This window comes from Ochotona princeps, chromosome 21 (assembly GCF_030435755.1).
Source record: "Ochotona princeps isolate mOchPri1 chromosome 21, mOchPri1.hap1, whole genome shotgun sequence".
NCBI lineage: Eukaryota > Metazoa > Chordata > Mammalia > Lagomorpha > Ochotonidae > Ochotona > Ochotona princeps.
In genome coordinates, this window is record NC_080852.1 from 27,893,593 (window position 1) to 27,908,975 (window position 15,383).

Consider the following 15,383-nt stretch of genomic DNA (forward strand, 5'->3'; position numbering starts at 1 on the left):
AAATAAATAAATCTTTTTAAAAAATGAAATGCCACAATACAAAATCAACAACAGGAAGAAAAATATAATTTTTTTTTTAAAGATTTATTTATTTTTGTTACAAAGTCAGATATACAGAGAGAGGAGGAGAGACAGAGAGGAAGATCTTCCGTCCGATGATTCACGGCCCAAGGCATTGGGCCGTCCTCGACTGCTTTCCCAGGCCACAAGCAGGGAGCTGGATGGGAAGTGGAGCTGCCGGGATTAGAACTGGCGCCCATATGGGATCCCGGGGTGTTCAAGGCGAGGACTTTAGCTGCTAGGCCACGCCACCGGGCCCTAAAGATTTATTTATTTATTTTATTACAAAGTCAGATATACAGAGAGCAGGAGAGACAGAGAGGAAGATCTTCTGTCCGATGATTCACTCCCCAAGTGACCACAATGGCTGGTGCTGAGCCGATCCGAAGCCGGGGACCTCTTCCGGGTCTCCCATGTGGGTGCAGGGTCCCAAGGCATTGGGCCGTCCTTGACTGCTTTCCCAGGCCACAAGCAGGGAGCTGGATGGGAAGTGGAGCTGCCGGGATTAGAACTGGCGCCCATATGGGATCCCGGGGCGTTCAAGGCGAGGACTTTGAGCCGCTAGGCCACGCAGCCGGGCCCAATGTGGCTTTTCATTTAAGAGGGATGTGTGGAGACTGTAATGGAGACTATCATGTCCAGATATGAGGATACAGTGCAGTGTGCATCTCTACTTCCAGATCAAAGATGGATTCACAATGAAACTATTAGCTGTATCTTGACAATAGGATGCTGGACTCTCTGCCATTGTCCACACCCGCAATGATGAATATGTGACTGTTTAAGAAGAGCTATGCTATAGTAATAATATAAGGGGATTTGGTGGGGGGGGGAAGGGGACTTGGGGAGGGAAGTAGGGGAAATCCCAGGGCCTATGGAACTGTATTATAGAATGATGATAATAACAACTTAAAAAGAAGTTAAAAAAAAAAAAAGAGCTGGCTCAGAAATTCCGGGAAAGGGGAAGTATCTAAACAAATTTGAAAATGGCTATGGAACAGTCAAAGAACACTGAATCACTCACCTAAATGAGTGGCTGGTGAGGTTGAACAGAATGGACCAGAGAATGTATATACCAAATCAAGGCAGAAAACAGGCAGGACTAAGTAAATCTATGTTCGGCAAAGATTCATCCCAAAGAAACAAATGTCGCTTGACAGTGATTCACTAGTCATCACTGCAGAGCAACCTTCATAAAATCCTCTGTACAGGGACCAGTGCAGTGGCATAGCAAGTTAATCCTGTGCCCTGTGGGACTGGCATCCCATGTGGGCACCGGTTCATGTCCTGGCTGCTAAACTTCTGATCCAGCTCTCTGCTTATGGTCTGGGAAAGCAGCAGAGGATGGCCCAAGTACTTGGGCCCTTGCACCTACAAGGGAAACCCAGAAGACACTCCTGGCTCCCAGCTTCAGATCAGCTCAGCCCTAGCCATTGTGGCCATTTAGGGAGTGAACCAGTTGATGGAAGATCTTTCTCTCTATCTTCCCTCTGTAGTATCTGTCTTTCAAATGAAAATAAATAGATCTATTTTTTTTTTAAAAAAAGTCCTCTGTACACCAAGAACTTGGCAAACTGGCAGGGGATTCTAGAAACGAGATGGCCATTCTGCCCACTACAGGCCAGGCCGTCCACATCACCTCACCGTTCTCGGAGGAATGTGCAGCAGGCGTCTTTGATGCTTTGCAGTTGTAAGAAGCTCGCACCCATCAACAGTGATTGCACATTTTGCTGGTCAATAGCAAGGTTGCCGTTGTAAGCAAAGTTGATCAGAGCCTCCAAGGCACTAGATGGAAGGGGGGAAGCTGTTAGAAGCTCTTTAGAGACAAGTCCTCGTGCCCAGCAGATTCAAGCCCTAACTGAACTGACATGACTACACACAGAACACAAGTGCCACACTAGAAAATCCAGTTAGCCTTGGAGAACTAGTCTCAGCAGACTCAGTTTAACACCACAGCCAAAGAATTATACTTTGGAGTTACCGTCACTGGCCAAATAATTTTACTACAGAAAATTCTAAAACAGAGAAAGCCATTACCCACAGACTCACTACTGAAAAAGTCAACAGTGGTCATTCCTCTAGTTCACTTTCGGTTTCTGCCCACAAGCATGCATAAATTACATGGAAATAACCATAAAACACTTATCAAGCCCTCTGCCATGTTACTTTATTATCTTTCTGTTTTCAGGAGTAGAGAATCTTTTTCCTGCCAAAGGCCAAGTGGATATTTATAACATAATTTGTGGGTCATACAAATTACCAGCTTAAAAATTAGCCTGCTATAGATTTATTGAACTTTAAGTCCTCCTGCAGTTGCCTTGGCGAGACTAGACCAAATGACTTTGCATGCCAGGCATTCTCTGCTCGTTAAGTGGCTGATAAGTAATATTTCAACTTACAAATATGTTATAATTTATTTCCTTTATTGGCAGGTATAATAGCTATTATCATCTTATTACCATTATGATGGTTTTGATTCATTACTATTTGGGCTAAGTTTCTTGAATCAGATGTCCAACTTTTCTTTTGGCTTCCAATTCACATGGAAGATGAAGCCTAAGCCACCTACAGAGTTGTCTGTGGCCCAGCCCTGCTCCATCTCTCTGGGCTCATTACTGTGGACTCCTCCCCTTCCTGCTTGGTGGGCTCTGTATTAAGACTGCTGATTCCTTCACTTTGATACGCTAACACATGCTGCCCACAGAGGCCAACTCTGTCTGACATTCTGAAACAGTATCAATCTCTACCATAATTTACTGATCTTTATTTTCTTCACATCACTTTCACTTCCAGTCACAGTAGGTGTCTGTTTCCTGGCAGACCCCCAAGAGAAAGCACCATGAGAAAATGTGATCTATTTAATTTTTTTCCTGTTAGACCTCAGTGCCTAGAACTATGAAAACCACAGTTGCTCACTTGCTGTTCAATGAAACCTCTAGCTAGAGTCCACAGAGTAATTCTGAAGGTTCCTCTGGAGCTCGGAGCAGCACACAGCCACCCTTGGAGATCCAATCCTTGTTGTTCCTCAGAGGCAGCTGACCAGATTTCATCCTGGCAATGGGGGTTAGGGGGAGACATTGCTTCTGGTCATCCAGAGGACATCATGGAGTCTCCTTTCCCTAGCTTTCACCATTAGATCATTAAGCAATAATAAAGTAAGGTTCCTGACTAACCTTGGCTTGAAGCTCTTGGGCTTGAATTTCCTGATCCATTAATTAATTACAACATTGCTACATTTTAGACCAACACTGTCTGACACACATGTGGCTATCTAGAATGAAATTTCAATTCATTAAAATAAAATTTTTTTAAAGCAAGTTTTTCGGTCTCACTAGTCACATCTCAGGTGCTCCAAAGTCTTCTATGGCTAACAACTACCATTACAGACAAATAGTGTATAAATAGAACACTTACTGTTCTGGACTGCTGAGAATAGAAGTGAATGTAGATACATATTTGAAGAACCACTCTGCAGGTTATAATGCCTAGCTTAGAAAAGCACCCAGACTATACTATACCACCACCTTGTACCTAGAGTATCTTGGCTTTTAGGTCTCATAAAAAGTATTATTCTGTACTTTTTCTTTTAAAGCATCCAATCTGCCTTCATTTTAACCCTATCTATGGCCACTGACGGTGGGTCCAATCTATTGACAAATCCCCCATCATGTGGATGGAGTTGCTGTGCTATTATACAACACACCCTGCTGCAGGCCCTTAGCACCTGCTGAAACTGCACCTGAAACCAGCCTATGAAAACAAAGGGAAAGATTCAGTACCTGGGGTCCATGCCTTGCATCACAATCTCATCCTGCTTGCACTCCATCATGTCATTTGTAAACATTGCATGGAAGTATGGAATTGAGGCTGCTAAGACGATCCGGTGAGCACTGAATTTGTGGTCCCCAATCTGTGGGCACAATAAAATACAAAGATAGATGCTGAGTAATGCAAATAAAAAACCCAACCTGGACTTTGCAGCTCAACCTTCTGCCCTCTATCCCTCTATGATAGTACTGAAGGTATTACAGGGACTAACAGCCAAGCTTACCACAGAGATCCTGAAGATCAATACATTCAATTACAGCAGAAAAATGAAAATACACTTTGGTGAGGTGTAAAATATTGAAAAGCCAAAGCCTGAATGCCTCATATACTCTCTCTCAACTCCTCCATCAACTTGGATACTTAATTCCCTTAACACTTTATCCCAACCCCAATTTTAAGAAAGCAGATGGAAAAGACAAACTAAGAATGTTGAAGCTCCCAACAGTATAATATGTTCAAGAAAAATCAACACACAGTGATAGAAAGAGACAAAGAGAAACTAAATCAGACTTCTGCTGGGGGCTTGTGTGTGTAAACAGAGCTAGAGTTATGGGCTTCAATGCTAGAGGTCCCTGGGCAACAAGCATGTTCTGATAGCAAAGATCCCAGAGTTCCTCTAGGCAAAATTACTCTATAGCAACCAGCAGCAACAAGCCGTACGGCAGTGGACTGGCCAGAGCTCTGGATGGCCTTTAGGGACAGAAACCCATTCTTGGTCTAATTTGCATCAAGTTATTCTCAGGGCAGGCACCATGACACAGCGGATTAAGCCACTACTTAGTACATACACTCCCATCTGTATCAGAGTGCCTGGCATAAGGCCCTCTTCCACTCCTCACCCAGCTTCCTGACAATGTGCACTCTGCGCAGCCGCAGATGATGGTTCAAGAACTTGGATCCCTGCCACCTATATGGGGACTCAGGTGGAGTTCCTGCCTCCTGGTTTTGGCTTTGCCAACACCTGGCTGTTGTAGACATTTAGGTAATAAATGAACAGTTGAAAAATTTCTTTCTGCTGCTTTGCTTTTCAAATTAAATAAAACCTCTTAGGGCTTGGCGGCGTGGCCTAGTGGCTAAGGTCCTCGCCTTGACCCCATATGGCCGCTGGTTCTAATCCCGGCAGCTCCACTTCCTCTCTATCTCTCCTCCTCTCAGTATATCTGACTTTGTAATGAAAATAAAATAAATCTTTAAAAAAAAAAAAAAAAAAAAAAAAAAAAAAAAAAAAAAAACCTCTTAAAAAAAACTTACAATCACATTTCAATTAAAAAAAAAAAAAGATCACCAATCTAAGCCTTAGGAATTCTGTAAAGCATTTTCCACCTTTCTGTTAAAAAGCCTTGCCACTTATAGCTTCAATCTTTGCAAACATTCCACTAAAGAACTTCCCATTCTCCAGGAGCAAATTGGTCTGTCACCCTGTTTTCAAGTTCCACATTAGTAGAATGCCTGAACATCTCGCTGCCTGGTGCTCATCAGCTGTGTCACATCCAGTCAGAGATTACAGATCAGGTGAAGTCATTAAGTCCTCTTTCACCGAGCTTCAGGGTTGCAGGTAGTAACCAGCCCTTCAAGGACACATGCAGACTCCAAATGGCAAAGGCATGTTAGTTTTTCCTACAATTCAGCTGTTGTTTTACTATCATATCAGTGTGGGGAGACACTATATGGTTGCATGTTTGGAGCAGAAGGGGGTGCTGATAATTCCTTTTATTTTTTTTTTAAGATTTTATTCATTTTTATTACAAAGTCAGATATACAGAGAGGAAGAGAGACAGAGAGGAAGATCTTCTGTCTGATGATTCACTCCCCAAGTGACCACAACGGCCGGTGCTGCGCCGATTCTAAGCCCGGAACCAGGAACCTCTTCCAGGTCTCCCACGTGGGTGCAGAGTCCCAAATCTTTGGGCTGTCCTCAACTGCTTTCCCAGGCCACAAGCAGGGAGCTGGATGGGAAGTGGAGCCGCCAGGACCAGAACTGGTGCCCATATGGGATCCCGGGGCGTTCAAGGTGAGGACTTTAGCTGCTAGGCCACGCCGCCGGGCCCTGATAATTCCTTTTAAATCATGGTAATACACATACATATCTCTTTAAGAATTGTTCAGTATGGCTTATAATACAAATCAGTGGTGTGCTTCCCTAAATTCCATCTGCTTTCAGAGGAAGCCTCTTCCTTCCTAGGATTTATCTCTTTCTAAACAATATGCCTACATATTACTTCTTGAACTTTCACTTAGCTATTACTTGCAGAAGCCAGTCTCCAAGCAGACCCCAATGACCTCTACTTCCTGGTATTCACACCCTAGAGCAGCCAGTTCTCTCCTACAGTGCCTCACGGTTGGTGGGTGAGAACACAGAACACAGCAAAGTGATGATGAGGCCCGGTGCAGTAGCCTAGTGGCAGTAGCCTGACCTTGTAATCACCAGGATCCCATATAGATGCTGGTTCATATCCAGGCTACTCCATTTCCCATCAAGCTCCTTGCCTGAGGCCTGGGAAAGCAGTGGGTGATGGCCTAAGGTCGTGGAACTTATCTGCATGGGAGACCAGGAGGAGGCTCCTGGCTCCTGGCTCCTGGCTTCAGCTCAGCTCCAGCCACTGAGGCCACCTGGGGAGTGAACCAGTGGATGGAGATCTTTCTCTTTGTGTCTTCTTCTCCCTGTAAATTTTTGCTTTCCAATAAGGTAAATAAATCTTAAAAAAAAAAAAGTGATGATGGGCTCGGCAGCGTGGCCTAGTGGCTCAGGTCCTCGCCTTGATCCCATGAGGCTGCGGGTTCTAATCCCGGCAGCTCCACTTCCTCTCTGTCTCTCCTCCTCTCAGTATATCTGACTTTGTAATAAAAATAAAATAAATAAATAAAAAAGTGGTGATGCTATTTCCCTTTCAAGGTTAGGTCATAAAATGCACTGAAATGCCTCTTCTCTCTCCTGGGTCACTTGCTCAGGGAGAAGCTACGTAACACCTCTTGAGAGATGGAGGCCCGTGGGAGGGGCTGAAGCCTCTGCAAGGCACATGAGTGAGCCCTGGATGATGAGCATTCTCCATCCTGTTCAAGACTTCAGATGAATGGCATCTGGACCGAAACCTCTTTGGGGAAATATGTGACAGTTTTCTCTGGAAGCTTTTATAGTTTTCCTTTTGGGACCAATGCTGTGGCATAGAGGATTTGGACGCCTGTTCGTGTCCCAGCTGTTCCACTTCTGATCCAGTTTGCTGCCAATGTCCTGGAGAAAAAGCAGCATGTTTGGGTCTCTGCATCCACATGGGGATTCCAGATGAAGCTCCAGGATTCATTCAGGCCCAGCCTGGGCATTATAGCCATTTGGGAAGTGAAACAGTGAATGAGAGATTCTTTCTCTAACTCTGCTTATCAAATAAAATAAATTTAAAATAAACAAGCAAAAAACACTTTCTCTTTATTCTTATTGTTCTGAAATTTCATAGTATTATAGCTTCATAGTGATTTTCTTTTGCCCTCTGTGCTATCAACCTACAGACATTTCAACTTTGAAAAAAGAATCTCTTCATAATAATTCTTTGATAAATTTCCTCCCCTCTATTGTCTCCGACTTTTCTTCCTGAATTTCTATTAGTTGTTGGACCTTTTGAAATAATCTTTTCCTTAAAAAAAATTTATTTATTTGAAAGTCAGAATGAGAGAGATGAAGAGGCAGAGACCTCTCATCTGGTGATTTACTCCCCAGGTATCTGCAATGGCCAGGGCTGAGCCAGGCTGAAGTCAGGACTCAGGAGCTTCACCCAGATCTCCGGTGTGGACTGCAGGGGCCCAAGCATTCGGGCCATCTTCAGGTCACTAGCAGGGAGCTGGATAGGAAGTGGAGTAGCTGGAACTGAACCAGTGCCCATATAGGATGCTGATGCTTGGCAGGTAAAAGCTTTAACTGCTTTGCTAGCCCTAATCCTCTACGGTCCTGTGTTCTCTCCTACTTTCCATTTCTTTCATTTGGTCTTTCACTTATGAAACTTCCTTACCGGGCCCGGCGGCGTGGTCTAGCGGCTAAAGTCCTCGCCTTGAAAGCCCCGGGATCCCATATGGGCGCCGGTTCTAATCCCGGCAGCTCCACTTCCCATCCAGCTCCCTGCTTGTGGCCTGGGAAAGCAGTTGAGGACGGCCCAATGCTTTGGGACACTGCACCCGCGTGGGAGACCCGGAAGAGGTTCCAGGTTCCCGGCTTCGGATCGGCGCGCATCGGCCCGTTGCGGCTCACTTGGGGAGTGAATCATCGGACGGAAGATCTTCCTCTCTGTCTCTCCTCCTCTGTGTATATCTGGCTGTAATAAAATGAATAAATCTTTAAAAAAAAAAAAAAAAAAAAAAAAAAGAAACTTCCTTACCTTTCAACTCTTTTGTGGTATACTGTTTTAAATAACTATCATACTGTTAAATTTCCAGGGAGCCTGTTTTTTGAAAGTTGCTTTCTTTTAAGATCTTACATTTGTGTTTTTCTCTTATTTTTCTAAGAGGGTATTTGAAAAAGCTCATAGAAAGTGGAATAAAAAACAGACTCAAAAGACAAGTTTAGGGATCAGTACGGCAATGCAGTGGATTAAGCTGCCACTGTGATGCCAACATCCCATACCAGCAGGCCAGATAAGAGGACCTGCCATTCCACTTCCATTTCAGCTTCCTGCAAATGCTGTTGAGAAAGTAGGGAAGGGATATTTAGGCATCATCTGGGGATTTAAAAAAAAAGTGTGTAAGATGGGCTTCACAATTTATTTTGGGGTTGGGCATTTATTTGGTCTGATCTTGGTTATACCATTTGAGACACTGGCATCCTATATTGGACTGAGCTTCGGACTTAGCTTCACTTCTGATGTCAGCTTACTGCTCATCTGCACCCTGGAGGGCAAGAGATGATAGTCCAAGAGATGTAGATTGATATTTCAGTTTTTAAGTTAAACGTAATTCAGCTCATGGTTGTTGTAGGCAGTTGGAGAGTGAAAGCAGCAGATGGGGAGTTCTTTCTCACTTTCTCTTTTTTTATCTGCTCAAATAAAAGCTTATCTATTCATGTTGGGGATCAGGTACAACGCTGGCATCCCACTATATGAACACATGCTTGAGTACCACTTACTCCAATTCCCTGCTAATGTGTCTTTCCTCTTACATCATTTTAATGGAAGGAAACAACAGGAAGAAACAAAGATTAAATTTAAGGAATATCTTCAAATAACTGTGTATTTTTTATTCTAGAAAAAATAAACAGGAGACAAAAAAGCTCTATGGGCATCAAAGCATAATCCGACTTTTATATAACACAGACAAACTTGGGGAGCTGACACCGTGGCATAGCAGGTAAAACAAGTCCCCTATGGAAATGCATCCTATATGGACCCAACAGTTCGAGTACTGGCTGCTCCACTTCCAATCCAGTTAATGTGCCGGGGGAAGCAGTAGATGACAGCCCAAGTCCTTGGGTTCCTGGTTTTTGGCTTTGGACAGGCCCAACCCCAGCTGCTGTGACCACTTGAGGAGTGAACTAGCATATGGAGGATCTCTTCTTCTCCATCGTTCAAGTGAAAACAATATTTAACCTTGACTATTAAAGAAGAGATCACAGATTCAGAATCTTTCTATTCATGACCCGGCCCTACTGGTATCCTTGATTTGACAGGGACAGTGCAGCATGATACCACAAATCCTGGTCTCTGTTCTAAGCAGATGGGCTCAACAATACAATCAGTTGAAGGCAAAACAGTAGGGCAAAAACTGAGCTGGCAGCAATCTGAGACAGGTGTTCACAAAGTAAGCCAAAAATATACCCAGAATAGAATTATCTCTAATGGAAAGCATCTTTATACAATTGTTCCTGCCTTCTAGGAGCTCTTTATGAACATAAATAAAACAGTAAGTGAATAGTTAAGTGCTCAGCCTGCAGGGACAGATGACCCTTGGGATCAGCAGGTTTAAGACTAAAGCTTTTAGGCAGCCACAAGAGATGCTGAAAGTGCATGATAAGCAATAACCCATAATTTTAGTGAGGACCAAATGGGATTCATAAAGGCTATGAAGCTGGTGTTTAAGAATAGATCTATAAAATGGAGAGGTAGTAGGAATAGATTAATTTCTAGAATTCCCTGAGGCTGGAAAGTCGATAGTCATAAATTCTTTAAGATAGCATTTCATGGCGAATAAAAATAGGAACTCAAGACAAACTACCTAGGAACAATCCATGTACCATGACTAGCTGTGTAACACTGGGCCAGTCTCATTCTCTCTGGGCTTTAATTTATTCATCTGTAAACTTGGGGAATACAGCATCTGCCTTTTGTGGTTATTGTGAGGATTAAATCAGCTAATAGGATCTGGGTGGAGCCACGGTTGCAATCTCCGTTCCACAAAATGGGGTTTGTTAAAGTTGTCAAGAACAAAGCCTACTTTAGAAAGCATGTGAAATTTAGAAGACGGTGCAAAGGTAAAACTGGTTACTGTGCTAAGGAATGCTTGGTGATGCAGGATAAAAATCAGTTCAACACACCTAAAGACTGGATGACAGCTCATGTAACAGACATACTGTCTGTCAGATTACTTTTAAGTACAGAAGGGGGTATGAAAGTCTGTGCAGCTTATGCACACAAACTATCAAAAGCAGAGTGGAAGTAGGCCTGACAAATTACATGCAGCATGTTGTACTGGCCTGCTGCTGGCTCGCAGGCTATTCAGTTAAGTCCAGCATGGACAGGAGCTGTGAAAGCCAACTGGGGTGACTGCAGATAAATACAAGATGGAGAGCATCGGTGGTCAGCTTGGCGCCTTTACCCACAGGCTTTGCCAGTGGAGTTTTTGAAGCCCTGAGGGAGCTGTGTGTGCAGGCTTGCCCATCCCTCACAGTATCAAACAACCCTTTAGTTACAATTTGAAAGCAAAGAGTTTAAGTGGAAACACATCACGGGTCAGAGGGCTGCAGATCCTCTGCTCACCTAATGGAAGGAGATGAAGAAGCAATCCTCTCACTACATAAAGAGCAGAGTAACTCAAGAGCAGTCTAATTCCAGAAATGACAGGGGTGTGTAAGAAAGCTCGTGCAGTTATGGACGAATCCAGCATAGGATAACACATTCAAGAGAGAAGTTAGAAAGAAGAGACGGAACCACTCCAAAATGTCTTATTCAGAAGGAAAGATCTGGTAGCTTGAGAGAAAGCTAGCTTCCTCAGGACAAAACCAACCAATTTTCTGTGAACACTTTTTTGATAAACTTGCTGATCAAACAAAAAAAATTAAAAGAAAATAGCTAATATTTGTAAGGCTTTCAGAAAGCTTCTGGCACATATTCAGTGCTTTGCAAGTACTTATCAAAATTAATATCCTCAAACTTAGACCCCTACAGTTTATTTTTAAGACTTTTAGAGAAGAGGTTGGCAAAGTATGGCTTATGAGCCAATTCTGTCCTGTTTCCTGTTTTTGTTTGGCCCGTGAATTAAGAACAGCTTCTACATTTTTAAACGGGGGGAAAAATCAAAATAAGACAACTATTTCATGACATGTGAAAGTCACATGAAACCTAAATTTTGACTGGAACAGAGACATACCATATGACTTCGAAGTAGTGATGACCAATGGCTCACTGAGCTAAAAACACTTACTTGCTGCCCTTTGATAAAGTGTTTGCTGACTTCTGCTCTAGAATAACTAGGAACAAATATTACAAAGAGGGAAGTGAGCACATTCCCCAGAAAGGAGAAGCTGGTCCTAATCTCAGGATGCTCCCATCTCCACAGCATCACCCCCAGCCCACATCACACCTAATTTCCTGCTGGTATTCATGGACTTCCCTACTGAACTAGCTTCAGTTTTATTGAGTTCAGCACTAAAATGAACCACATCTATGAAGGAGCCATGCCTGAAACAGAGGAACTCACAACAGAGCCAAAAATGGCCCTATAGGCCTGCCACCACCAATATGCCTTTCTGTTAAACTACAGTTTCTTTAGCACGCTTACTCCTTGTTCCTCCCACCTCCCATACAGTTGAAATGCAGGGCATAATTGGCTTGGGCCAATAATGCAGCAATGAAGGAGTTGGACCGCCTGGTGAAGCAGTGAGCCTTGTGCCTTCCTACTGCACATATCAATACTCCACCTTATTCACTCCACCAAGCATAAAGTCAGCTCAGCTTAGCTCTCCACCCAATCAAATCTTACTTAGCTGTTAAGAAAGGCTATTCAGGGCCCTAGCAGCTAAAGTCCTCGTCTTGAACGCACCGGGATCCCATATGGGCGCCGGTTCTAATCCCGGCAGCTCCACTTCCCATCCAGCTCCCTGCTTGTGGCCTGGGAAAGCAGTCGAGGATGGCCCAAAGCCTTGGGACCCTGCACCCGCGTGGGAGACCTGGATGAGGTTCCTGGTTCCCGGCTTCAGATCGGCGCAGCACCGGCCCGTTGCGGCTCACTTGGGGAGTGAATCATCGGACAGAAGATCTTCCTCTCTGTCTCTCCTCCTCTCTGTATATCTGACTGTAATAAAAATGAATAAATCTTAAAAAAAAAAAGAAAGGCTATTCCATGTATGAAATGTGAAGCCTTAGTGTGAAATGCTGGATGGTATTTTCCTACTCTGATGAATTTCAAACTCTCAAAGTTTCTACCAAGAGTTTTGTATATCCACTAAACAGCTAAGCACAGTCACAGAAATTAAAATACTCTGTCTTCCTAGTGCCTGGTAAAATTCAGCAAAATCAACAATTCCCTGTGACACCAATTTCACAGACAAGACAGCAATTTCACTATAAATCACAGTCAAAATAGGCTGTGGGCTATTAGGAAATTCAAAAAAGGATACTAAAGACCAAGCAGGAGGCACTGTGGCTTTCTATTCATTTCCTTAAAGTTTTTGTTCTACATATGAACAAGCACAGTAAATTTTCAAATAACCAAAACATTTGAGGGTTTTTATACGAACAAAGCATTATTATCGATTAATATACATGTATTTCTATAAAACAGGTAACTGTTAAGTATCTTAATCTTATAATACTATATAAAATATCAACTCTGAATTATCAATTTTCTGAAATACTGTAATGATGATGATCTATGAAATATTCTGGACTATTTGAAAGTCAAATGCTTTTAGGAAATGCTTTTAGTTTCAACACAAACCACTAAAAATCTTTCTAAAACTTTTGACCACCTCAGACCCCATCTCACGTCTTCTCTGTCCAGCAGCTGTCCACCACTCACTATTTTTTTCTATTCTTTCTTCATTTTTTCTTTTTTTAAAGATTTATTTATTTTAATTACAAAGTCAGATATACAGAGAGGAGGAGACACAGAGAGGAAGATCTTCCATCCAATGATTCACTCCCCAAGTGAGCCGCAACGGGCCGGTGCACGCCAATCCGATGCTGGGAACCAGGAACCTCTTCCGGGTCTCCCACATGCGTGCAGGGTCCCAAAGCCTTGGGCCGTCCTCGACTGCTTTCCCAGGCCGCAAGCAGGGAGCTGGATGGGAAGTGGAGCTGCCGGGATTAGAACCGGCACCCACATGGGATCCCGGTGCGTTCAAGACGAGGACTTTAGCTGCTAGGCCACGCCACCGGGCCCTTCATTTTTTTTCTTTATTTTTGACAATTTTTACATAGTTAATTAGGGTAAAAATGTTCAAGGGCTACAGGAAAGTGGGTAAGACTATTATTTCCACAATGTTTTTTTCCTGCATTTGGGGTTAAGGGGGAGATAAAGGGAGAAGCCCCACCCAGTCTCCCACCTATCCCAGGTCCCTGATGTGTGGCATGCTCCAAGGGTCTTGCTCAAGTGGTTTTGATAGTTCACCAGTTATGAATCGCTGCCAAACTCACCATTCTAAGCACGATGAGGTCACTGAAGAATCCACTGATTGACATGACATAGTCCATCTTAGTGTCTCTGTTTGCCCAGCTTTTCACTACCAACATATGGCTGAGGTAGTTGACTGACTTGTTCTGTCCTCTGTCTTTTCATGGTTAGTGTTCTGAGTCTGGCAGTTTGGGGAGATCCACAAAGAAACTTTATCTGAGGTGTTCCCAGTCCAGATTCTTATGTGTACTTGCTAATACAGGGCCCGGCACTCCATCGTCCCAATCAGCTGGTGGTTGTAATTGCTGGGTCAGTTCTGTTTCCAGTCCTGTCTTCCACTGGAACCAATGGGTATTGCAGTCCAGCCTGATTCTGCCCAGCACACACTCGGCCCTCACATAAACCAGTGAGCTGCAGCCTAGTCGGAGAGACCCACAATAACCCCCACCAGACCCGCCCCCTACCCTGGTACCCATGCTTGCCAGTATGTGCAGCAGACTAGTCCAGTCTGTTCCATACCCCTTTCAGCTCTCATACATGTCAATGGGCATTGAAGCCAGTTCAACCCAAGCAGCTCCACTATCCAACCCACACTCGTTGCTGGGTGCCTTTCTGTCTAGCCACCCCAGGCCCTGTCCTGGTTTTTGTGCCCTCCAGTGGGAGTGGTAACCCAAGAGCGAGGAGCCCACTATTTCCCGTCTAGGCCACGTCCACTCCTGGATTATGCACTCTCCAGGTGGTTCTGGGATTCAACTTGACAGATTTGGCCCCCAATGCCAGCCTCTGCCAGCTGACGCTACAGCAAAGCCCAACCATCCATCACGCACTCTAATTTTTATTTGCACCAGTAGAACAACCAGCCCAGCCTGGCTTTTCCCTGATCTTGTGCCCACAGGTGTTGTAGCCCTGCCTAGTCTGGTCTGCCCCCATCCCAACTCATGCTCTCCAGTGGGAGTAGCTGTCCAGCAGGAGAGCACCCCCCCCAGAACCCTGCCGGCTCCACCCCCTCTCTTCCTGGTTCTCAAGTGTGCTGATTGGGCACTGTGGTCACATCCAGTACAGGAAACCTCACCTTGACACTCTGTAATGTGCACTGGTTTTTACAGCAACCAAACCTGGCTCGACCCACACTCTGTTCTGGTGCCCAGATTTGCCAGTGGATGATGTGAACTGGTTCAGCCTGGTCTGCCCCTGACCCATGCCAAATGTATCCCAGTGGGAAACTTCCCATGGCCTGTTCTGGCCTCTTCTTAACGCTTACCTGCAGGGTCTGTGACCTGCCAGAGGAGCTGCCCAGGTTCCTCCATCAGAACCTCTCCCAATGCCAGATTTCGCACATACCAGGGGGTCTATGAGCCAGCCCTACTCTCCAAGTGTCTACAATGGCTGGAGCTAGTTCAACTCCTGTCCTAGCAGAACAGTGGCTTTTCCTGACTGGTCTTCAACACAATCTCGTTCTTACTGTTGGATGTTTCAGCCCAGTCACGGTTTGTCCTCACCCACATACAGCTCACACATGGCTCAGACCTAGCCTAGTCCATCCCACATCTACCCTGGTACTGCACAGCACCAGATGATGTTGGAGTCTGGCCCAGCTCGGTGCATCCAATCCCAGGCCACACTTGTACCAAGGGAGACTAAAACCGTTTCCTGATCAGACTGCAGCCCCCATTCCAGCCCCGTGCTCCTTG

General features: G+C 44.5%; 1 protein-coding gene across 2 annotated transcripts in view; it reads right to left on the minus strand.

Moving 5' to 3' along the window:
* KLHL18 (kelch like family member 18) overlaps window positions 1-15,383 on the minus strand; it is a 52,079-nt gene that overhangs the window by 16,963 nt on the left and 19,733 nt on the right. For both annotated transcript variants that reach the window (XM_004581421.2, XM_004581420.2), the window contains exons 2-3: window positions 3,840-3,970; window positions 1,705-1,845 (exon numbers count right to left, since the gene is read on the minus strand). In XM_004581421.2, the coding sequence (XP_004581478.2) occupies window positions 1,705-1,845; window positions 3,840-3,970 (272 nt within the window). The remainder of the gene's footprint in view (window positions 1-1,704; window positions 1,846-3,839; window positions 3,971-15,383) is intronic.